The sequence below is a fragment of the Leiobunum rupestre genome, chromosome 6, assembly GCF_980474605.1.
Source record: "Leiobunum rupestre chromosome 6, qqLeiRupe1.1.hap1, whole genome shotgun sequence".
NCBI lineage: Eukaryota > Metazoa > Arthropoda > Arachnida > Opiliones > Sclerosomatidae > Leiobunum > Leiobunum rupestre.
In genome coordinates, this window is record NC_143389.1 from 12,795,033 (window position 1) to 12,820,065 (window position 25,033).

Consider the following 25,033-nt stretch of genomic DNA (forward strand, 5'->3'; position numbering starts at 1 on the left):
TCCCCTTTCGGGGGAATAGATCGATTTATAATTTTTAACGGGCAAAGACGACTTTAAAGGGGTAAAATTCATCCGAGGTAACGTGGTGATAGCAACATGACGTCATAATGGTAAAATTTTTCTATTTTATCCATCCCAAATTTTGGCACGTTTTTGATGGATTTTTCATAATTATTATTAAGGAAAATAAGCCCTTTGTTCAAAGTCGCCGTTACATCCATAATTTAAACCAAACTAATCCTAAAACATTTTTTAGTCATCTGTTGAAAAATACAAAATTATCTTCCCTGATTGGATAGTTTAAAATCGTATTATAGTGCCATCTATGGCGGTGAATGTTAACTACTGTTAAAATTAATTGTTAATTTAAATTACAAAAATTATATAAATTTTTATAAGAATTAAAAGTACTATAATTTAGTAATTAATTAATAACGTTTTAAAAAGTTTATTTTTCATAAACTTTATAGTGTCACCATCTACCTCAAACATTATTAAATAGGAAGGTACCTTGGGTGGGTTTCGCCCCTTTTTGCATATTTCCCTGTAGGCAATATGTCAATGTGTCTATTATTAATGCCTACTAGAATTATATAGATTTACGCCTCCCCTCTATCTCCAACAAACAAATATCTGAAACTGCACTAGATATTTTTCTTCTTGAAATCAATTTTCAGTGGCGCTGCTGTCAATATAATATAATAATATAATATAATATAAATATCTGAAACTGCACTAGATATTTTTCTTCTTGAAATCAATTTTCAGTGGCGCTGCTGTAAAATTATACCCCTTCCGCAATATCCGACAAGTCAGATTTGACCATATCACTGATACTGCTAAAAAGTAACATATAATTATATACCATCAGGCTACAATACAAACACATCTAATAAAAGCAGTACCGCTGAAATTTAAAACAATGGTAAGGTACTAGTGAGAGCCACTTATTTACTTCTCAACTAAGGAAAGTGCATTCAAATCTTAATACCATCGTTTAATTTTATTATCTTTATTATTGGCAGGTTAAAAATATCATAACATTTTTCGAGAAAATATAACGCCTTAACAGATTTGTGACTACTAATTTGCTGCGACTGAACCTTCGGAGAACTAGCTTGCACTTAACAGTAAACATAAACAAAAATAATCAAAATTCTGTTAACTGAACTATGACTGAATTGTACATAGATTCCTTGAATCGTGCATTTCGTGAGGTTGATAAGAAGAAGGAAATTTCTTTTTCTAGAAGGCTCAAAAATCTATTGAAATAGTGTAGAAAACATTTTTTTTATAATTACAATCATTTGAGACAGTATCATCAATAAATTCAAGCTTGATTTTGGTACAATGGGTTTTTCGTATTCTATGAAATTTAAGGCTTTTTTAATTTATACTGAAATTTTTTAATACAATTATATATTTAACGGGAAACTATCAGCTGCAAAATTTGAACGACTAAAAAAAATAAATAAATGCTAAGTACTTTACAGAATATATAAGATTGAAATTATAACAATACCTGTGAGCTTCCAAATCACAAGGTGCCTTCATTATTATTAGAAAATTAAATCAAAATCATATTAGAGTTTCTAAACTCTGCCCACAAAATATCTTCTGTACGCTGAAAAATATTAAACGAACTAATAATTGTGAAGAAAAGTAATAAAACTGTTGAAATTCATTTAATATTATCAAGTTTGCTGTGGTTAAACTGTGGCAGTACAATGAATTGGTTTGATTTCGTGTTCTGGTTCTTCAAAAGGAACCCAAAAGCCGCCGTGGAAAGAAGGATTCGCCTTATAATCACAGACCTGGTTTTGAGCAGGCGCAGCCTTGTCCGTGTAGGCCTTTAGAGCCTCCAACATGGCTTTCGAAATCTGAAAGATTTTACATATTTCATCATCAGTACACTCAGTAATATTAAAACTTAAGTCATAATAAGAATATTAATTGATATCTTGGAGTGGAGTGACTTAAAACTAACGTCATACACAAAAGATAAGAGTCTAGCGAAAAAAAACGCAATTTAAAAAAGCGGCTCCCTGCTTGCTCTCAATATGATGAGCACGTATTAGATCCAAGTACTTAGTGTCAGGAATGTTGGTTATTCTAGAAATGGCGAAGACATAATTAGAATCTTTTAGTAAAATATGTAATTGGATCATTTTCCATTCCACAGGTACAGCCAAAAAGTATGCCTCTTCATATAATAATATAACTTTGACAACGAATATGCTATTTTCCCTTAGCCCGGAATAAAAAGAGAAACTTAACAGCAGGCTATCGATTGATAAATCGTTTACATTGTTTCTTGGAGATCTTGATATTCCAATTTTCAAATCAAAGATTGCCCAAATTAATATTACTACCGGGAAAAGAGCGTTTGGTAAATAATGTAGACGAAGACCACTACACTTCAAATAAAACAAAATTTACAATTAAATTTTATTTCATTGCCACAAAATTTCGTAAATCTGCACGGTTTTTGATAAAGGTTCTCAAGCAACGTTGGTTTTTCAAACAACCCGCTACCAGTGCAATATCTACTACGTTTATTTCTTAGAACTTTCATGAGCACAATTGACTTAGAAAAGCAAACTAAAAGGCTCATGTATCTATCCATAAAGATGGAACCAAATTATTCAAACACCGATTGGGAAACTTCAACTTAAAATTTAGCTTTGTAACTATAAAGATGAATACAACATGCCATCAATATGTACCTTGGATTATAAATAAAATATAAGCGTACCTCTGGATTTTCATGGGCTATATTGTTCATTTCACATGGATCTGTATGAAGATTGAATAGGCAGTAATCGTTGTTCACCGTGCAACTATTGTCTGGCCACCTTGATTGGTGAGGCGAGCAATTAATTTGTTGAAAGTTCGCGTACGATGAATTATTGGTATATTCTGGTGTTGCGCTGTAAAACCTGTCAAGCGCCTCATCGACAAGATCCGAACCGGGATATGTTTTTCCACAAAATACCGCGTCGGCTGTTGATTCACCGGATGGTAGAGGTCCAGAACTAATGACGTCTCCATCTCTTACCATCCCTTTCAGACCCGTCACCAATTTGTATTCGTTCCAACGGTAGCTGGAATAATTGAAGATCTGATCGTAGTAAATGAACAAATCATTTCTCGGAGATTTCTCATTTTGCGAAATAGCGTGCCACATATTCACGCCATCGACTGAGTTCAAATCCGATACGTTGCCACCTGAAAGAAACGTAATAAAAATAAAGAAACAAAAAATTGTTCGCAACTTTGTTGGTTAGTAGTTTGCAAAACACGTTGCATTTTCGTTCACATGCCAAACTAAACGTTGCATTCACCAGTAAGAAAGTTTATCGTAATTCTTAAAAAAGTACCTCTACTACTACAAAATTGATCAATTTACATTATTTAAAATTAATGTAACTATTTGTTTTGTGTAATAAAAAGTATTTGTACGAAAATTAATAGATATAAATATTTAGATAAGCGTCTGTGAGGCCAACACTTAATTGGAATTATCCATTTAAATATTATTTGCCTCTTTAATTATCAAGGCCCGGGTTCCAACTACCAGTTCTCCCCCCTGATTCAGAGTTTCAAGATTTTCTCGCTTGATGGCGCTTTTATATAAGTTTCGAATTTCGACAATGATTTTGACAATGACTTCGTATGTAACTTTTTGTACTCCTCATTCCAATCTGAGCCATCTTTTCCAAGGTTATTTAAGATGGCTTTCAAAAACGTATCTAGTAGTAATAGCCACGGATCTTTCTTTTCACGCTCTGATACATTAACCACACGCTAATGGTTTTTGAAAGTACGGCAGCATTCCATATGCATACGTTCCAAGCAATTCTGTTCGGGGTAATAAATTAAGGTAAATTTGTACAAAACCAGTTACTAGAACTAGTATCTTTATAAGCACACGAGAGGGATATTTTAGGCCCACTCTATCGTGAGAATGAATTAGGACTAATAAAGGAGAATGTGATTGACGTTGCATTAGTTTCTCTAAGCAAAGCAGGCAGTCAGTTCTTTCATCGGCACACTTCACTAAGAAACCAGCGACCATCGCAACGGAACCATATTTAATTGTGACACTAGTAGTATATCTTTAAAATTTCATACTCGAATCAGTTGAAAATTATTAGTCCCATGAAATTATTTGTTCCATTTCACCCAAGTTATTATTTAAATGTAGATGTAGTTTGATTGACGATATTGGATGGGTTTCAATTGACTCTGTGTCCAGTGATATATATGCATGAATAATTCCAATTAAAAAAGATAATAAAGTTACTTAATAATAATAGTATCATAAAAAGTTTGTCTGTACCACTGCAGCTGTTGATTTTGAACTTTTGCCGCAATTCGAAAAATTCGATTCTTTAAATATTCCTATTGTCAAGTGGTGTTCGATCGGATAAATATATAATGGAACTCACTTCCTAATAAGTATTTGATTAGGGATACGTCTGTTCGATTTATCAAAGGCATTTCTTTGTATGGCTTGAATGAAATTAGGCAGTCAAGTCGTTCATCATTAATTGATTCAAATGGTAGTTTATTTTCTTTTCCGTTACGAAGGTCATGTAGTTCAAACCACTTTCTGATCATTTCTATGTATGAAGCCTAATGGTCGTTTTCAGAGCTCTTACCATTGGTTCGGAAAATAAAAGAACTGCTGTTTTGACATTCATGTTTTCACAGCAATGCTACTTTTTGTCTTAGAACTTCACTCTAGGCATGGTACAGGCTACAGACAAACTTCGGATTTATAAAAGGCCCTTGTAAACCATTAGTCTTTCCAGAAATTTTTTTAAATAGCTTTGATCGAATGCTATGAACCGTTTACGTTCACGATCAATAGGGTGACTGATTTCATGATGCATTGGGTTAGAATTCATATACCGGATCATCTGAGATATAAATTACACTATATCACCAGTAGTCTCATCATTATGCCCTGAGATAGTAACCACAGCCAAGACGGGTGACGAAACAGCCATGGGCAGCAGGAGAACCCAACTGCTGACAGTCACACCCAGGGTGACCAGGGAAAGGCTTTGGAAATTTTATAGGAAAAATAGGAAGATTTAGAGATAAATTATAGGGAAATAGGGGAAATCAAATATGTGAATTATAGGAAAATATAGGAAATCAAATAGGTGAATTATAGGAAACTAAATCGGCGAATTATAGAAAAATATAGAACACTAAATAGGAAAATATAGGAAAAATAATAAGGTAATTATGAATATAGGAAAAATAATAAGGTAATTATGAATATAGGAAAAATAATAAGGTAATTATGAATATAGGAAAAATAATAAGGTAATTATTGCATATTGGTATACTTGGACTCGAATCAGCTAGAATATTAATAATTTTTTGTACACTGCTTTCTTGCATTATTGGATCACTTAGCGGATTTACAAAGCCCGTACATTTCAAGATTTATTTCGAAAGTTTTCACTAAATGTTCTAGTTGTTATTTCATCTTCAAAAGACCGTGAATTTATAGGATAATAAAGGAAAATATGTGAAAATATAGGAATTGATAGGAAGGCATTAAAAATATAGAAAAATATAGGAAATATAGGAGGTATGGTCACCCTGCACACCTCACATGCAAGCCACCGAAGGCTTTAAAAGGAGCAGCAATGGGACAACTACTACGGCCGTGGGAATAAGGATAGATGGTGAAGCACCACCGACTGAGACACCCAGCTCACAAAAGAACGGGATTGAACTCCCGGAAATGAAAGTATACAGGGTGGAAGCCTCAGCCGTGCTCCAGCCTCGGTACTTCTCCTAGTACACCAGAATGCTGCAGGTGGGACACATCTACAGGCGCTGCTTCGGTCATTTAATCCGTTATTTAATTATCGGTTAACCAATTTTGGTAAGAACAAAGTTACGCACTGGGCTTCCGCGATAGCAGACGACGATTTAAAACCGAAAATGAAAATAAAGACCGAGAAACATTCAGCTAGAATGTCTACAAATTCTAGCTGGATAGTTAAATAACGGATTAAATAGCCAAGGCAGCGCCTGTAGAAGTGTTCCACCCGCAGCTCTCTGGTGTACTGGGAGAAGTACCCAGGCTGGACCACGGCTGAGGCTTCCACCCTGTATAAAGGCGGAAAACGGGCACATTGCGTGCCAGCTTACCACCGCTCTCCCCTCCCCGCCTCGCTGGTGCAAGATATAATAATAATAATAATAATAATAATAATAATCAGCTAGGCTAACATCCAAAGCACTACCTTAGGCCTAAGTCATCATGCAACGTTTAAAGCCATTAATTCAGGTGGCCGGGTTACAATGCGTAGGAGGGTGGTGACAAGCCCTTCATGCCACGCGAGCCAACAGCTCCCTACACTAACTATTACCGTTAACCTCAACAAGTTTTTATCCTGGCTTGAGCCAATAAAGCGGCAAAGCAAGCACCGCAGCTCATCATACGGGGACCCGCCGCTGCCACACAGCTGGAAACGAACGCCGCCGGCAGTGCGAAGACCTCCCTTGTTAGCCTGAGCTGAAGTCCCATTTTCAAATATAAAAACTAAAGTCTGGTTTTTTCACTTCTTTTCTTAAATTTTTACGCATTGAATATAATATAATATAATATAGGGATTTTGGAGTCTGTACAGTCTTTCATGACTCTTGAAAGAAAACCCTTTGCTCGAGTGGCACCCGCGTGAGAGACTGCACTTTCGCTCTTTCGAATACTTCCTAATGGGGAAAGATGGATTCTTCTTTCATGATTGTCCTAGAATGTCTTTTGTGTGGGAAGAAACGAAATGTCCTCTTCGTAAAATATGGGGAATGATTTGTTCCATTTATAGGCATACTTTCAGATGCAATTATAAAACTATGGTATTATAAATTTAGGGGGTCAGATCAGTTTGTTACGTAATTAAGGGAGATGGGTCTTCCTTACTATGAACAGCGAAAAGGTCCAAACCACGAAGTACGAGGATGTTTATGGCACGGAAAAGCGGGCTATTTTTTTAACCAAAATTCAAACTGTTTATTTGATGATCTTTTGAGCCTCTAGCGAGAGAATTTGGCAAATTAAAAACTTGGATGAGGGGGAGGGATTGAAAGGAGAGGGAAATTGGGTTTTGATAATAACGTACGCAACGGTGTCGATCAACTATGTTTTGCAATTTTGTGGACTCCTGTGAATAGACCTTCAAGGGACAGAATATTTTTTTAAATTCAGCCAAATTTCAGCTCATGCAAATACAACCAATCAATTTTGGTCATATCTCAAACACTGTTTTAGAAATTCAAACGATTCTGTGGTCGTTTAACTCGCAGATAATGAGAAATTTGGCCGATAATTTACCCGCAACACTGTAAAGCGTGGGCAACCAGTCACACGAATGCATGAGACCATTCCAAATGGTTCGAGGCTTCTTAATCCGAAGACTCCAGACGAATCCGATGGCTTTGGTACCACCCTCGAAGGCAGAGGTCTTGAATCCTCTTAGAGGAAAATTGGAGCCGCCGTTAGAGTTAGGACCGCCTTTGAGCGGTGCGCCATTGTCACTTGAGACCACTATGACAGAGTTTTCCAACATCCCTTTCCGTTCCAGAGCAGCCACAATTTCCCCTACTGACAAGTCGATAGCCGTCAGAGCACCTAGGAAAATAGTTTCAATAATACAACAATCTTAATCAACAAGTGAAAATGAGTTTGCATTAAACAATAGCGTTTTAAACCTTTGCAAACGAAGCCAGGGCTCCCACCAAAATCTGAAAACAAATTAGGGAAAAAGGGGATTTTTCAGGTCAGAAATAGGGTGAAATACGAACAAAATTTTGAAAAGTAGGAACCAAATAAGGACCATTTTAATAAAAAAAAATTATAATTATTTAAACTTAAATTTTTACAAAAATTACTTTTAAAATAGGATATTTCTAAAACTTACTTAGTTTTAATAGGTCATTCTAGAAAGATTTTCATACCTTGGGACAGCTTGTATTAACGGTCTCGCGCATGCCCCTGTCGAGAGGAATGACGTGTGATTTAGGCCACGGGCACGGCTAGCTTTAGTGTTAGGGTTAGGTTAGATGAGTTTTTCAATAGGTTTTTTAGTTAGGTTAGATTAGTTAGTTAATTTATACAGTTAATATTTATTTACTCAAAATGATATACTCAGATATAGTTCAACTTTACGACAGGGAGGCTCATTATGAATTTTACCGAATATTTCAATTTAGCGGAGCTCGTGGCGCCACCTAATTTAGTAAATTATAGCTATAAACGTGAATCGATAAAATTATGGTTCAATATTATAAGCCGATGGTACTTTTCAGCAAATTTACTAGAAATAGGGGGATTTAAGGACCAAATTCCGATTTTAGGGTGGTTTAGGGACTTCGAAAAAAAGTAGGGGCTTTTAGGTATTTTAGGGACCTGGTGGGAGCCCTGCGAAGCTTATAAACACGAGTGGTTCAGGGCTATAAACAGTACAGAATATAGAGTATCGAGTGTATTTTCGATAAAATTTGATAAAAAATTAGTATTTAAGTTGAAAACCAATTATAAAATTAAGTTATTAATATTGAAATATTTAAAAAAAAATGGCTCCGCGTTTGTTTTAAAATACAACAACTAAATTCAAAATGCGACAAGAAAGCGAATTGGCGATTTAAGATCTCAAACAGAGAAATCGGATAATCACCCGCATATTGTTTTCTTTCTCTGTCCTGAATGTGATCGAAGAACTTGGTGTACTTGTACGGAGCACTCATTTCCTGCTGTGGGTTGCCTCTGTGAACGCCATGATGGGCCAAGTACAAAAACAAAGGCTGCAATAAATGAAATTAAATCACACTCGATATCTCTGTGAACTAGTACTAAATTTCAATTAAGCGAATGTTAAATTAAGTTGTTTGTGCGCGACACTACCACGATATATCTTTATTTTGTTTTTTTTTGCTCATTTTCAAAATGCAGTAAGAATTTTAAAAGCCGACAATTACTTGGCAGAAACGCAACAGTGTATAATAACGAAACGTCTTTTGCGTAATGCAGATTCGCCATTTTGAAAAATTTATTTACGATACAGAATTAAAAGTTAAACATAAATTTAAAAACTGGTAAATTATCAAATGTAGTTAAGTGAACAAATTAATCAAAGGGCCCTCTGCTCGGTCAAAAAAACTACATTTTCTGATACACGTTACAAAAATTAAGTAACACGATAAATAAAAGAATAACATGCATAAATTATGAAACGTAAGTCAATACAAACTAATAATAAACGTAAATACATTTCTATTATTATACAGGTGTTTTGAGTTGCTCTGACTGGGCTTTTTCAGAAACTGCAAGAGATAGATTTGCGAAATTTTCAGGTTATTATTTCTAGTGTGGGATCGCTTTAAATAATTTCTGGTTTTTGTAAAAATTATTTTTTCACCGGTAGGTGCTAGAAAAAACGTTTCAATGAGAAAGTTGTAGAGTGCCGTCGAAAATGTTCAAAGAAATTGGATTCATTGGAAAAGAACACTTTTTCACGAAGATATGAGCTGATGAAAAAAAACAAGCCGTCCATAGGGGCCAATATAAGCCTACGCATTTTTGCACGTAAATGAAAGAAATGTCTGAAAGATTTAATTGAACATTTTATTCGAATAAACATAAGCATTTTACAAGTGAGGTTCTATGATACCTCCGTTTGCCGCGATACATGTTTGGGCACGATGAAGCATGTTTTTGAAACGAGCGTCTGATCAGATCAGGAGTGACAGGTTCGAAAGCTGCAATGATTCGGTGACGCACATCTTCGATGTTCTAAACGGGGTCACGTAAACTTGTGCTTTGATGAACCGCCACAAGAAAAAGTCCATTGGAGTTAGGTCTGGAGAGCCCGCAGGTCATCGAAAAGCACCTAGTAGCGTTGTCCATTAAGACGAGCTGGGAGGAAAAATGGGCCAATAATTCGATCCCCAAGCAAACCCGCCCAAACATTCAGTGATGATTTTCGTCACACAACATGTGGGTGTTTTGATGGTTGAAAGGCCCATCTCTCCCAAAGGAACACTCGTCGGTCACCAGCATTTGATTGATGAATTTTGGGTTATCATCAGACATGGTTATTAGCCAGTTGCACAAATCAAATCTACGTTCCATATCTCCTTCGTTCAGAGCTTGGTGGAGGGTCGCTCGATACGGATGGAAGTAGTGATTGTGGAGAGTGGTCCACACGTAGTTCGTCGATAATCCGAGATCATCGGTTGCACCTCTGACGCTTGCTCGAGGATACGCAACAAAATAGGCTAGAACGGTGTCTTCCATGTTGATGTTTTGACGACCTGGTCCACGAAATCTGGGATTGACGTGTTCGTAAGTCTGAAAGTCACGAACAGCTTCAAGAACGGTGTTGTGGCTTGGTCTTCTATCTTTATATCGAACGGTGAACAATTCACTAACCCTATGCGCGTTACGATTGGCTTCACCATAAAATAACTCGACCATACAAGCACGCTGATCACGAGAATAATTTAGTGGCATGTTGATTAGACTTAATAAACGTTAGAGAATGGTTGAAAACAAAAATATTTTACATTAATTATATACTAATTGAAAACTTTTTGCGTAGTTGGCCTACTGATACGTTTTTGGGCCTACTGTAGGTCTAAATTGGTGTTTTGGTATATTACATGTACTTTTTTAAGGAATTTAATCTTTTAACGTGATTTATTTCATTTACGTCCAAAAATGCGAAGGCTATTGGCCCCTATGGACGGCTTGTTTTTTTCATCAGCTCACATCTTCGTTAAAAAGTGTTCTTTTCCAATGAAACCAATTTCTTTGAACATTTTCGACAGCACTCTACAACTTTCTCATTGAAACATTTTTTCTAGCACCTACCGGTGAAAAAATATTTTTTACAAAAACCCGAAACTATTTCCGATTTTTCTGAAATTTAAAGCTATCCCACACTAGAAATAATACCCTGAAAATTTCGCAACTCCCTCTTGCAGTTTCTGAAAAAATGCCCTGTCAGAGCAATTCAAAACACCCTGCTGTATTATTGTTATAACAAAAAATAATTTTGATTGGTTGAGTCCAGAGGCTCCTAATGTAGTTTAAACCATGAGGTAGACCATACATCGAAGTTTTACCTGATCGTGTTCAGCCAAAGTTAATAAAGACATCATACCCTAGATTCAGAGAGCTTTTCGACTGACGGTTTTGTCACGTGACCTCGGAAAAATTGGCCTAAATCGGTTGCTGTAAATCGCTGCCTATAGTTGGTATAACTAGGGATCTAATTTTTTGAAGAAGTGGGTAAATGCTAAAGGCGCTTCAGCAACTCATCTCCAATGAAATCGCCGAGAAGTAATATTTCCGAGAACCTGGATCTGAAAATTACTTGTTGAAATAGTGAAGTGTTTCACCTGTACGGTATAGAGCTCTGACACTAGGCGGGGTGTAGCAAAATCACGTGTGTCTGACGTCATCGCCACAGTTTGAAAACGATCCTTGGAGGGCAAGCACAGATTTGGCGGCAAAGTGAATAGTATACACATAGGCAATTAGCTTACTTATTTTCTTGCTTATTTCCAGAAATAAATTAGTTTAAAGTAAATTAGAATGGTTAATTTTTGCGCTGTTTACGGTTGCTCGATGCGGGGCAATCGGGACGGAAACAAAGTTTCTTTTTATCGCTTTCCATCATTAAATGAAAAGAGTAAAAATCAAGGCTTAGTGAAACTTTGCAAAATAAGGAGGCAAAGGTGGGTACAAGCTCTAAAACGAAAAGATCTTACTAAAGATAAAATTAAAAACTCGAGGGTATGTTCTCTTCATTTTGTTACTGGTAAGTTTATTATTTAAAATTATCCTATAATCTCAGTTAAAAATATTAAGTTTGCAAATATCAATTACAGGGGCTCCTGCGAAACTGCTAGAGCAAGATAACCAAGATTGGGTTCCTAGCTTAACTTTAGGCTACAATAAATCAGAAAATAGTAAGAAGAACATAATGATCAAAGACAGGAAGGAGAGAATAAAGCGAAGATCAGAATTGATTCAATCTAAGATAACCATAGCTGCTACGCAAGAGCCTAATGTCAATAACGATGATATTTCTTAAGAATATATTCATTCTTTCCCTGAATCTAATGAAGAGTCTTTGTCCAATGCTGATCAAAACCCTGCAAATTCTTATTTCACTCCACGCAAAATAACTCAAGCAAGACATATTATGACTCGTTATCATTTATTTCAACCAAAATCAATTCAAGTTTCTCCCAATGTTCAAAATGCTACTTGTCAAACAGATTTATCAAGCAACGATATTGACCAAATAGAGCAGGATCTTTTATACAAGTCAAAACTTAATATAAAAATACTCTTGAGAATGTCAAAGCTACTGTAATTTCTGAAGAGAACTTCCAAGACGAAGTTAAAGTGAAATATTACACTGGTGTATCGAGTATTGAAACTCTTATGGTTATATTTAACATTGTAAAACCATTCATAACAATTACTAATCAATCGGTTTTAACCAAATTTGAGCAAGTAATTATATTTCTAATGAAGTTAAGGTTAAATCTTGATTTCTTGGATCTAGCTTATAGATTTAATGTTTCAAATCGTACCGCATCGAGAATATTTTATTCTATTTTGGATGTCTTTTACGCTCGTCTCGGACATCTCGTGATTTGGCCTTCTAGGGACGAACTATACAAGACTATGCGTCGCTCTTTTTTAAATGTCTTTGGAAACTAAGTGACAGTTATAATTGACTGTTTTGAAGTTTTCACAGAGAAGCCGTCCAATTTATTAGCTAAAGGGCAACTTTGGTCTCAGTACAAACACCACCACACTGTAAAATTTTTAATTGGAGTAGCCCCTTAATGCTCGGTTTCATTTCTTTCTAAAGCTTGGGGAGGAAGAGTGTCAGACAAACACATAACTGAAAATTGTGGATTATTGGAAAAACGTTTGCCAGGGGATTTAATTCTTGCAGGTAAAACAAATTCGAAATATGTTTTTTGAAAATCATAATAAATTTGGAATTATTTTTATAGATAGAGGATTTAACATAGCAGACGCAGTAGGTTTCCATTGTGCAGAAGTCAAATTACCTTCATTTAAAAGAGGCAAAAAGCAGCTGTCACCATTTGAAATAGAAGGTACTAGAAAAATCGAAAGTCTGCTTATACACGTTGAGCGAGTAATAGGTTGTGTACGCCAAAAATACACGATACTTGAAGGGCCTCTACCCATAGAAATGTTAGTTAGTGATGATTCGGATGAACAAGCCCCAATAGACAAAATTGCCCAAGTTTGTTGCGCTCTTTTTAATACTAGCCCCCCACCTATTATAAATGAATGAATGTTTGTAAGAATAATATTTTTTTATTAAAATCACGCAAAATATTTTTTTAATTAAAATCATGTAAGTTTAAACAGGAAAGTTATTTTTGGTTTAAGATCACAAACTTCTAAAAATAGGAACATTACCGACATGATTTGCATATTCATTTCCCTTTAGGGACTCTTTTCATTTTAATATACATTTAGTATGATACCAACCAATTTCACACTCTTCATTTTCACAAAAAATAATTTTTTTCATTATAACTTAGTTGTCCTTTACATATACACCAAATTTCTTGGTCTTGACTACTACTAGGAAGCAAAATGTTTGTGTTTGAATTAGCAGTGTTTTATGGGGTAGATTTAGTCACGACTTTTGAGATAGCTGATTCTACTTCAAAAGAAGCAGCTGAATCAGATTCTTTTGAAGTAGATTCAGCTCAGTTTTTAGAGTTGGATTCCGCTACTGCTTTTGAGTTAGATTCCGCATAACGATTTCCACTTGTGAAATATTTACCTACAAGTTCAGCTAGAATTGCGTGCCCTCTCCAAATAAGTTTGCCAAAACTGAATATCAGGTACAATACGTTGTATAAAAATATTGCCTTTCTCCGCCCACACTACAAAATCACAATTAGCTTTATCGCAGATATATATTTGAGATTGAAACTGGAAATAATACTTGTGCTTCTTATCTAGAATTAATTGACCGCCATCTTTAATTAAACAATTTTTCTTTGAAGCCAGGTCTTCAACAGTACCTCCTTTAATACAAAAAGGACATTTGGCCTCAACACAGCTTTTATCACAGCAGTCGCAGCTTACAATTGCATCAGGAGATGCCCCTAGGTGGGGATACTTGGGGTTTATAACTAATCGGACATGGCTGACTTTGAAATTAATGTGTTTTTCTTTCAATCTATCTTCATACGCTTTAATAGCATCTTTTTCATGTTTGCAACCCCATTCAGTTGCTTTGTTGGAAAATTTATTTTGCTCAGGGTAACATATAGATTTCACCAAGCTTGGACTGGTTAATGCTGATAAAATACGCGAAAAAGTAGATTAGTCCATAATTAAAAGGGATAATATAGCTAAATCCTATTACTCGAAGATCTATTTGATCCAAGTTTCGCGTTTTTTGTTTGCTCGAAGACCTATTGGTACGAGTTATTAGTAAGTTTTTTAATTTCTTCAAATTTGTTTAGCTATATTATCCCTTTTAATTATGGACTAATCTACTTTTTCGCGTATTTTATCATCCTTCTCACAGTCCATAGGTGGTCTCTGGATAATGCTGAGCGAATGCAACAAACATCTTTAAATTTGGATGCTGTCACCCTCCCAGCCCTGATATCAAACCAGTACTTTATTTTGATTGCTCTCTTGTGTGTGTGTGTGTTTTTTTTTTTTTTCAATTTCCAAGGCTTCATCTTGTGATATTTTAATATCAATATTTTTGATTACATTTAAAAGTTCTTCGTAAGAAAGTTTGGCATTTTTATCAGATTGTAACTGTTTTAAAGAGTTTGGTGGTAAGAGCTTAGGGGTGAAATGATTAGAGAAATGAGGAATTCCTGATAAAAAAACTGGCTTGAATTTTCTTGGAAGAGCATCAAATAAATTATACATTTCCTGTTTTTCAGTTACAGTTGGGGGAGGAATAATTCGTTTCTTTTTTGTTTTATCATTTCTTTTGCCTGCCTCTGAACACTTCCTCTTTCCAGTTGTGTATATCACTTCTTTAGCACCTGGTGCTGGCCACTGAGAAAGTAGCCCAGTACACGTGCGTGGCTCTTCACTTTGCCTTATTCCATACTCAATGAAAAACAAAAGTGCACCTACATGAGAACAGACGTCTCCCAACCCAGCAACACACGTGCAATGTGCGGCCAATATTTATCCTCGAAAACTTGAAATAAGCCAAGGCTTAAGTATTATAATTATTATAAGTCACGAACTTTTAAATTATTAAGGTAATTTTGATATCTAGTCCCAAATTTCAATAAATCTAGTACTGAGACTTAAGTTACCAACGCTAGCCAAACGGGGAGGCCGGTACTCCGAACATGTTCGCGTTGCAACACGTTTCATATTGAAACCCGAAACAAACCGAACTTCTAGCATCCCAAGGCAGAAATATAGGAATAACAAAATGAATGGTAAAACTAAATCAAAGAATGGAAGGGCAAAAATATCAAGTGCCGTAAGGCACTGTCATACACCCTTACCATACTTTACTTTAGAAGAAACCGTTTATTCTTATTATTCAGATACCTCTGCCCTGTGGCCCTTAAAAGGGCCCTTCTCTCCACTACCAGAAAGTAGAATCTGATTACTCCTCCTCCTCTTCTTCTTCTTGATCATCATTGGACGGGCCATATAATCTTTTGAAGGTGGTAGCTATTGTTCTCAAGGCCATTGCCTGCATCATAGCAGCTTTAGCTTTTTCAGCCTCAGCTTTGGCAATTTTCTTTTGAGAATTAGCGATGTGGTACCAAATTTCACTTTGGTTCTCCATAATTTCCATCTGCTTCTCAAGATTACCATTTATTTTCTCAAACATCTCTTGAGCCCTAGCATAAGGTCCAGTTGCACGAACCCTTTGCTGCCGCTGTTGATTACGCCCTTTAAACAACATAAGTATTACAATTTATTGAAATATGATTAAATAAGAGTATTTTTACATACTTTGTGCAGCTGCTGTAAAATTTGCATTCCTTACTGATGTAGCTGTGGATTGCCTGACAGATGCAGCTGGGGATTGCCTATCTCCCTGAGAATGATTTGGTTGGAGAGACTGATTCAGTCGGGGAGATCGACGGGGTTGCAACGGAGAAGTATTGGCAGAAGGGACTGAATACGCAGGGGTCAAAATAGAAGAAACTGTGGGACTGTAGGTAAGTGAAGCTAAAGATGCATCCATTACTGCAACAATGTCACCAAAACCCGCTTCTGGGACTTTACTGGGGCCAAATGTTCCACCTAAACCCAAAACATTAACTAAGCGATGCTCAATCGGAGAAAGCTGTCCAGGATTCGCAACACCTTCCTCAATTGCCGTCTGGATTTTTAGAGCCTTGGCTCTAGTTGCAGACTTCCTGTCTGTCAAACTCCGAAAATATTATATATGTAATAAAAATGACTATTTTTAAAATTAAAACTTACTTTCTTCCACTGTTTTACTTCTTTGGCCGCTCCCCCACCACAAGAGTTGAGCTTTTCCACAAGGCTTACCCACAAAGCATCGTAAGAGTCATTTGTAAATGACGCGTCAAATTTTCTGGTTACAAACCGTTCGTTTGTTTCCATAAATTCTACAATGATTAACTTTTGCTCACCTGTTACTTTAGCTGTACGACTCATTGTTATTTTGAAAAAAAACTTACAGTAAAAAACAAATGAAGATGTCAAACTCAAAACAACAACAGACGAATCAGACGCAAAAATGTAATGACGCAATCTCTAAAATTCGGCTTCTCATAGGCTAATTAAACAGGAAGCACGTTTGAAAACTCGCTTGGCGATATTCCCGGCATAACGAAATCTCGGATAACGACAGATGGACAATGTCGTTATCCTTCAGGTCGTTATGGCGAGGCGATAAATCAGAACCGAGACAAGAATAGGCCCCCAGGTCACACTGCCTAGAACTATATTTGGGTGATACGGGTAATGGCGTTATGCGAAAATGCGTGTTTTATAACATCAATTAAAACATTTTACTAACGATTTTAGCATATTTTTTAAAGCGTGTTCGAATGTTTCGTATTAACAAAGGTGTATATACGACATTTATTTATTAATTTTGACCTGTCAATTGGTATTGAATTCGTAATAGAGAGTTTAATAACATTCTGAGTAGGCCTTGGAGAATTCATACACGGGATCAGTTTGAATTTTAAAGTTTTAAAGGTATGTAGGAAATTTATTATTATTAGGTGTGGGCTGGATACTGGCCTTCGGCCCAGGCTAATGGAGAGGTGCCGGGCAAACTGGCCGCCTCGGCGGATTGGGTAGCCTGCTGTGGGGCTGCGGGCCTCTATACGCGGGCACGGCGGCCCTGTTTCCCGGCCTTTTGGGGTCCACCGGGATATCCGGTGCCAGCTGTGCTGGGTTACTTGGGCTACTGTGTGCTCGTCGTTCCCCTTTAGGAGCTCTTTCCAAAGGGTTTGGCTCTCTACCTTCCTAGGTAGGGTGTCGGCCGGAGTTGCCAAGAGCATCCGCTCTCATTCCCATTGCTGTGTGCGAAGTGGCGAGCTGGTCGCACCATTGCTGCACCTTCTGCTGGGTTGAGCGGCTTGCGTCGAGGGTGCGACCATCAGTAGTAGGGTTCTACTACCCATGCTGGTTTTGTCACCTGTCCGGGCTTGTCCCTATCTTTCCCACTGTCCCTATCTAGTGGTGTGATGGGGTCACTGGAGCCTGTGGTGGGCTCCATACCCGGCTCTCAAGGTCATGTGATCGGGGCGCTGGGTCACTGGAACCTCATGGGTGTTCCACACTCGTCATTCTGTGACCTACTAAGGAGGGTAGTTTGCAGTGGAAGAGGAAGCCACTCTAGTCCTCAGCTGTGCGAGGGTGGGTCTCGGGCAGCCCATGGTGTCGCCTTTTGTTGGGCCGTGATGAGGGCGTTTGTTTGCTATATGTGAGGCGGTCAAAATGGCTGTCTCACTGGCCGAACGTTGTTTCGCAAAGCGCACTTATGTCCGGGCTTGTGGACGCCGGCATAGGGCATTCTGATGATAGCCCTCTTTGGTGTGGTTTAAATCTTACAGGTACACCGGGCTATAAATCTGACACATGTAGAGGCTACTATGGAAAAATTCAGCTATGCCTTTTCATTTTTTTTTCTATTCTCTCAAGGGCTATTTTTAATTGATATTAAGAGAGACTGACAGTATTTGAAGAAAAACATTGTCCAAATATATAATTTTTATTTTAGATTTTAGTTAAGGAAAAGTTATATTTAAATTTACACAATTTTCGCCAATTAGTATTTGTAGATAACAAATGAACTGAACTATTTATGTTATGAATTTTCTACTCAAAGTCAAAAATGTAAACTAAAAAGGCAAAAACAAATGTATTATAGAATTAATTCGAAGTTAAAAGCAATTTAAATTCATTGAAGAAACCACTTAATTAGAAATTACAATAGAAGTTAATAAAATATCAATAAAAATGTTAAGATATGCAAATAAGTATTAAAAATAAAAACCATTTGAATTTACAGTATTATTTTTAATCATATTGGGATCTGCGGCAATAGCTCGAAATGTTATTAATCAACTCGAAAACTCATACCGAATCATCAGAGTGGCAAAGATAGGAAAATTGGGGTTCAATACCAAATAGAAAAATATGCCCTTTTAACGCATAATTTTGTGGGCCTCAATGTAATATTTTCCAGCGATAATGACAATTTAACGGCTTGACCTAAAATTAATTTAATTCATTAGCATTTCCTTATTTTGCAGTATATTATAAAACAGATCACCTTTAAAACGATTCACAAAACGTAGGGTCCTCTCTTTTCATTTAGTTACAGTGGATTTCAAATAATTCTACATGGTAAATTATTGCTTGGAATGGCACTGCATTTCATGCGTCTCTTGAACTCTCATCTAAATGACAGTTATTATGATAAATATTTAATAATATTGACTTTAAAATCAGTATTAAGTAAAATTTGTGTCTCACCATTTCTTTCTAAAAAGTCTATCTTTAAAATGGGCGCTGCAAATCTGTGCCCACTAACTAGGCATCTTCCCTGATTTTATATTAGTTAACCACACATTAAAAAGATTTTTGTATTTCGGAAAATTGTGAAACGATAACTCCAACGTTCTTTTCTCACCATTTACTCGAATTGTAATATTTTTAAGGGCAGTATTACTACAGAAAGGTACTTCGCAATTTATGCCACCTCTGCTCCTACAATCCACCATATTAATCGTTTAAAATAAAATAAAATTACGTAATAAAAAGACTGGATACTTCATGGCTAAAATTTATACATTTTTATTTACATTTGTAATCCTCGGCTTGAAAAGGGACCACGGTCCGAAAGCTCGCCCATGTAAATAAATATATATAAATTTTAGCCATGAAGTATCCAGTCTTTTTATTACGTAATTTTATTTTATTTTAAATTCTAAAGCCATGGCAGGTAAAACCTTTCAAATTATAATTTAATCGTTTGTTTTGATCAACAAAGTACGCAGACAAACCAAGCTGAAGGGGTAACGACTGCAGCGCCGCCTATACCCGTTTCGCTCGCGAATATTGTCAGTATCTCTGGTGTTATGGCTGAGCAAAAACACGGCGTTCTGTTTACAGTAACTTGCAAGTGCTGGGTCTCGGATATATTACTTCTTGACGATTTCTATGAAGATATTTATTTAAAATTAAAACTTTAAATTGTTTCCCCTTAAAACGTTGTCGTTAGCAGTAATCTATAACTATAAGTCTTAAAGTTTGTCCTTTTATTTATTTATTTGTATGTCATGTTCCTAAAAACTCGAAAACGATTAGCTCTAGACCTTTGAAATTATAACTCAATGTTCAGGGCCTGATTTTCAACTAAACGCCTGTGAAATTCGTAGAAGGGGAGTTAGTGTGAAAGAACGGGACTTCGTAGAAGGAGAGGTTTCGTTGGGATTTTTAAGTAGATCAGGACTTTTTGCTACTCGTGTTACGCGTGTTGCGTTTTTGCTACAGCGTTTACCTTTCTTACTAGGGATGCAACGGATAACCGGAACCGGAAGCGGAACCGAGAAGAACCGAGTAAATTCTAGGAACCGGAACCGATAAAATAAAAATTTGATAACCATATCCGGAACCGGAACCGATATTTATAAAAAAATGATAACCGAAACCGGAACCGGAACCGAGATTTTCATGGTTTTAAACGGTTTTTAAACGGTTCTACAACTTTATTTACCAACATTTAGCGCATGTTGAAATTTAGTAATTAAACTTCCTAATTTACTATTAGTTTTTCATATAAGCTCATATTTATCCTATCTCAGATAACTCTATGAGGGTTTCTACGTAACTGTCAACTGACACACCCTTACGTATTCTCAATTGAAAATGGGCTCGTTCTCCAAATGTTTGCTTTCAAAACTGGCATAATCCGGAAATCCGCGATAGTTTTAGTTTTATTTTCTTCAGTCGGAAAACTCGACACAATTTCACAAATGTAGCAAAGGCCACAAAAAATATCTGTCGTCTACTGCTACTAGTGTGCCTTCCGAGCAATTATTTAGTGGGGCAATGGGCAAGCATAATTTTTGATCCCCTTCGCAACCGACTTAGAGGAGAAACAGCAGTAAAGCCAGTGGCGTAAATATCGCCCCGGCAAACTCCGCAATGCGGGGGGGGGGGGGGGGCTCCATCGAGGGGCCCCCAAATTGCCTATGGGACTGTGTACAGTCCAACCGCGCGAGGCCTCGTCTAGTTTTTTCTCTTGTCAGCTCAAGTTAATGTTTTACTTGCTTCATATATTTCTTTATGTTTCAACAGGCGCGCCCAAAACTTTATAACTACAACCACAATAACCGTCACCGTTTTGAAGGTAAGGCTAATTCGTTTGCATAATATAATCGCTGGCCTGGGTAGTTTTTGTCTAGAAAATCTAAAATTTCAACTTTATGCATTTGCTTACATTTCACAAATGACAATGCTTATTGAACGAAATAATATGGACTCCATTTAGAACGATATACTCAACTAAAATCAAAACGAGTCATAGAAATCCCGTCTTTATATTTTTCAATGAAATGAGGCAGGGACGTAGGAACCAAGGGGGCAATGCCCCTCCCTAGAATTTTTCTGGGAGGGGCAACTAATGTTATTTCCTCTTCAACTCTTTGGTCAGTTGAAATCTTCAAAAGCTCAAATTCTCAATTTAAAAGCATATAAAGCTTATAGAAGCGCAACTGTGTCTTTTCCCGCCAATTTACATGGTAGTCAAACAGTAACACATGCATTCGGTGAAGCTACACTCCTTTAAAAATTCAAAACCATTCTCATTTTATTATTGTGGATTTGTGTATCTTAAATTCATAAACGACTCTAAAGACTAAAATACACTTCGTATGATAACTGTTGTTACTGTTAATGCCTTAATGACTTTCGCGACCGATTACTCACTCTACATTCTGGGCTAAGCTCCTAGACCCCCGTTTCGTTTCTCCTTGCCCCCTCCAACTTCTAAAACGTTCCTACGCCCCTGAAATGAGGAGCGGAAGGGAAGGCAATGTCTCCCCAAAACTTGAATGTACATCATTTCCCCCCCCCCCCCCTTCCATCTTGAAACGATGAAACCGTGGGAATTTTCAAACAGAAGATTTCATTTTTACCCTACTTCTTTGAATACAAAAAAGACCCAAACCTTTTTTTTTCATTTTGGTAGGCCTCAAACAGTTTCAGTTAATGGTCACTTAGAGAAAATACAACATAAAACTCTTCAAACTCATTTAAAGAACCCAGTAAAAAGTAAACTTAAAACAACGAGAGATGATAGACCATTGATGTTAACTACTTACTTATGATATCTTTTATATTGAAATTACCTTATCGTTTTGGTGTTCAGTTATCATCTGGACAGCTTTCTCAGTATAAATGTCAGTGAGATATTCCATGTTTTTTCCTTTGACAATTTCCATATTGTCTCGGAAGTCGTAACCATCGAGTAAAGCGCTTAAAAGAAAAACATGATATTTTGGAAAATGACTCTTTGTTCCGGAGAATTAAATAAACTATATTATTTAAGAATAGTATTCCTATTAGCCACTTATTCTTAACATCCATTGAGACTTGAACTCTTCGTGTTTGGGAAAGTGCTTACCACTATAGCGTCAAACACTATTGAATTTACCATCTGCGTGTTTCTTGGCAAAGGGGAAACCGAAGTTTTCATCACATTAAGTATATATCCCATTACACTATAATGCAGTTAGGTGCCATCGCCTCGAAAATTAATTTTTATTAATGCTACTTGTAATTTATAAGTACTATGGAACTAGTTTTAAATTTATACAGCTGTACGTGAAGTGAAACAATCAACATTTGTTTCTTCAACAAAATTGTCCACGAATGAATGGGAATAATGATGAGAAAAACCATTTCAAAAAGAATAAATAAATAAATATTGATGAGTGCCACCTCCTCTGAGGGTGACACCTGGTGTGGTCTGTACCCGAAAGAGGCGTTACTGAATAGTTGAGGTGTTCGTGGAGTGACTAACTTTTAATAATATGAGTATAAGCATAACCCTATCATAGGTCCCCATAAGTAAAGGTCTACCATAGGAGCCCATGTTAACGGCGTTGTCCTGGAGAGAAGAAAATTAACGTACGACGATAGGGCAGTAGCGGCATCTTCTTTTTCGAAATTTCTGCATCTAAAATATTATCTTACTTGGTAGAGCAGCCACGCTCGGGTTGATAAATGCCACTAAAACATGTCTAAATCTCAAATTTGAAAAATAAATACCTTCAGGAACACAACTTATATCTAAGAGCAACTTTAAGGTTCTGATGAATCATTTTGCAAAGATAAGTGTTAATTTTAGGTTTTAAAGCGATAAAATTGTGAATAAGCCTTGGCTACGGTGCTAAGGGTTCGCGGCGGAGATTTCTCCCGCGTTGTTCCAAATTTGAAAACGTTCGCGCACGGCCTGTGCGCATTCATGCATTTCGCGAAATGTATTTCAGAAATGCATAGTTGAGGACGTAACCACTAGGAGGTGCAGATTTTGAATACCTACCTCTTAATAACGGGTATGTGATCGTCAAATTACACATTTCGTGATTTTCAAAATATTTAAAAACCGAGAAAATCCCATGCTTTTTTAAATGGAGATTTTTTGTTTTAAGTGGTCAAAAACATTTTCGGTTGCCATGGCAAATCGAATGGGTAGTGCAACGTCTCCTTTTGGAAAATTTCATATCTCATATAGGTCTACATTACGCCCGACTTCGAACAAAATCGGCAATAAACACCTCGGGTACTCTCCTTGTTAGTCTCTTACTTGGGTGGATTGGTGATATCTGGTGGATAATCTTTGGGCAAGTTGGTAAATATTCTCGGAGGAGCCGAAAATACGGAGTGATGAGTGAAAAAGTCGCTTCCTCCATTCCAAAACCCATAGAAGGACTCGAATCCACGGAATGTTGGAGTGAAAGATCGTTTGTAGAATCCCAAATGCCACTGGAAACAACCAATAGTTTAACGAACCGTTATATTTATAACTTTTTAAAAGGTTTTCATCAAATGTTTATGCTCAGTTACAAGTTTGCTCGATATCGATTCAAAATGTTTCGAAGGAGTTGCGTGAACCAGGCTAAATCGTTTTAAGGCGATTCAAACCATTTTCTGCCGCTTTCGTGTGAACGTAGCTTAAATTGTGTTTGATAATGGGTTTGCCACATCTTCTACATTACTTGCGGCATTGTATTTTCAAAGCAACTGACAATTGACGGATTTTGAAATGACGTTTTAGCGCGCGACACTACAGATACATGTCTTGGGCACACAGCCTTCTTTGCGTGCTTTTTTGACCATAACATGTAGAGGTATTTTCACGGGCAAAATGAATTTTAAAAGCCGTCAATAGTTGTTCAGCATTCCATAAGTACAAATTTAACTGAATTACAGCAAGTGCACAAAATGATCATCTGGGGCACACGCAAATCATTCTTGAACAAGTTCGAAGATTCGAGGCGTATTACGAATTAGTGACTGAAAACTATGGTTGCGCTCCGAGACTAAACTGCATTTGATGTGTCCTAACGGTAGTCGCTCATGACGATTATGTAAATTGAAGATTCTGTCACGGGAAAAAATATCCTCGTCAGAAACTAAGAGCGTACTTAATCAATTCATGTCGTTAGTCTGCTCCTGAAACCACTGAGAAAATTCGACTCGTCTTGGAAAATCAGCCTCATTTAAAGATTGAAACTTTTGAAAATGGAATGGGTGGTACTAGTGTTCTCGAAGGATACGCCAGACAAGTACATGGTCAACTTGTAATTGACGTCCAACTTGCCTCGTACTTGCCGTAGGGTCATCCTCTACAGTAGCAGGTCCCATGGGTTGTATTTTTACAATTTCTCTAAAGCGTTTGTCAACCGCCGTGAACGTTTGTCGATTTGGAAGTTGTCTTTGAGGAAAGTGCTCCTGGTACAAGCGCCGCGCTTCCACCGCATTTCCCTGAGCGAGTCCATACATAAGATAATTATTGAGGCCCCTCAAATTATTGCCAATTCGAGCCTCGTACCCGTCCAAAAAATCTATTAGAACAAGTGTTGTAGACTAAACCTGTAGACTAAAAACATTTTTGTGGGTGACTATTTAATGAGAACATTAATTACGCAAGCCAACTACATTCAGTGTACTAGCATTCGGAAAAAAAAACACGGAGATGAGCTACATGTAGATACGTTCCAAAACGCCTCACAAGGTATTAAATTTGTTTTTCTAATGGCATTAGAAGAATAAATAAACGAAATTCAATAATTATCTTTTTTTAATAGGCGTATTCATTTCGAAACATCTTGTTATTGGTAAAACGTTTTTCTACACGTAGCTTAATTCTTTCATTTTAATAACGCACTTTTGATACTAGTTTTGTTTTTTAACGAAAAAGATAAGAAATCATTG

At 36.7% G+C, this 25,033-nt stretch overlaps 1 protein-coding gene across 1 annotated transcript; it reads right to left on the reverse strand.

Annotated features, from left to right (window-relative positions):
* Window positions 1–1,706: 1,706 nt before the first annotated feature.
* LOC149939302 (arylsulfatase I-like) lies at window positions 1,707–24,487 on the reverse strand. Its single transcript, XM_090177708.1, has 7 exons — window positions 24,420–24,487; window positions 23,403–23,581; window positions 21,943–22,069; window positions 8,706–8,832; window positions 7,364–7,660; window positions 2,756–3,228; window positions 1,707–1,880 (listed from the first exon to the last, which is right to left on the reverse strand). The coding sequence occupies exons 3-7, from the start codon at window positions 22,033–22,035 to the stop codon at window positions 1,710–1,712; spliced, it is 1,161 nt and encodes a 386-aa protein (XP_090033834.1). The 5' UTR covers window positions 22,036–22,069; window positions 23,403–23,581; window positions 24,420–24,487; the 3' UTR covers window positions 1,707–1,709.
* Between the last annotated feature and the right edge of the window lie 546 nt (window positions 24,488–25,033).

Bases quoted from the DNA above. Each gene is read 5' to 3' on its own strand.
- LOC149939302 (XM_090177708.1), bottom strand. From the start codon at position 22,035: ATGGAAATTGTCAAAGGAAAAAACATGGAATATCTCACTGACATTTAT. The intron at 8,833-21,942 runs GTAATTTCAATA...CATTTATTGCAG, and splicing joins CTGAACACCAAAACGATAAG to CCTTTGTTTTTGTACTTGGC. The intron at 7,661-8,705 runs GTGATTATCCGA...CTATTTTCCTAG, and splicing joins AGAAAGAAAACAATATGCGG to GTGCTCTGACGGCTATCGAC.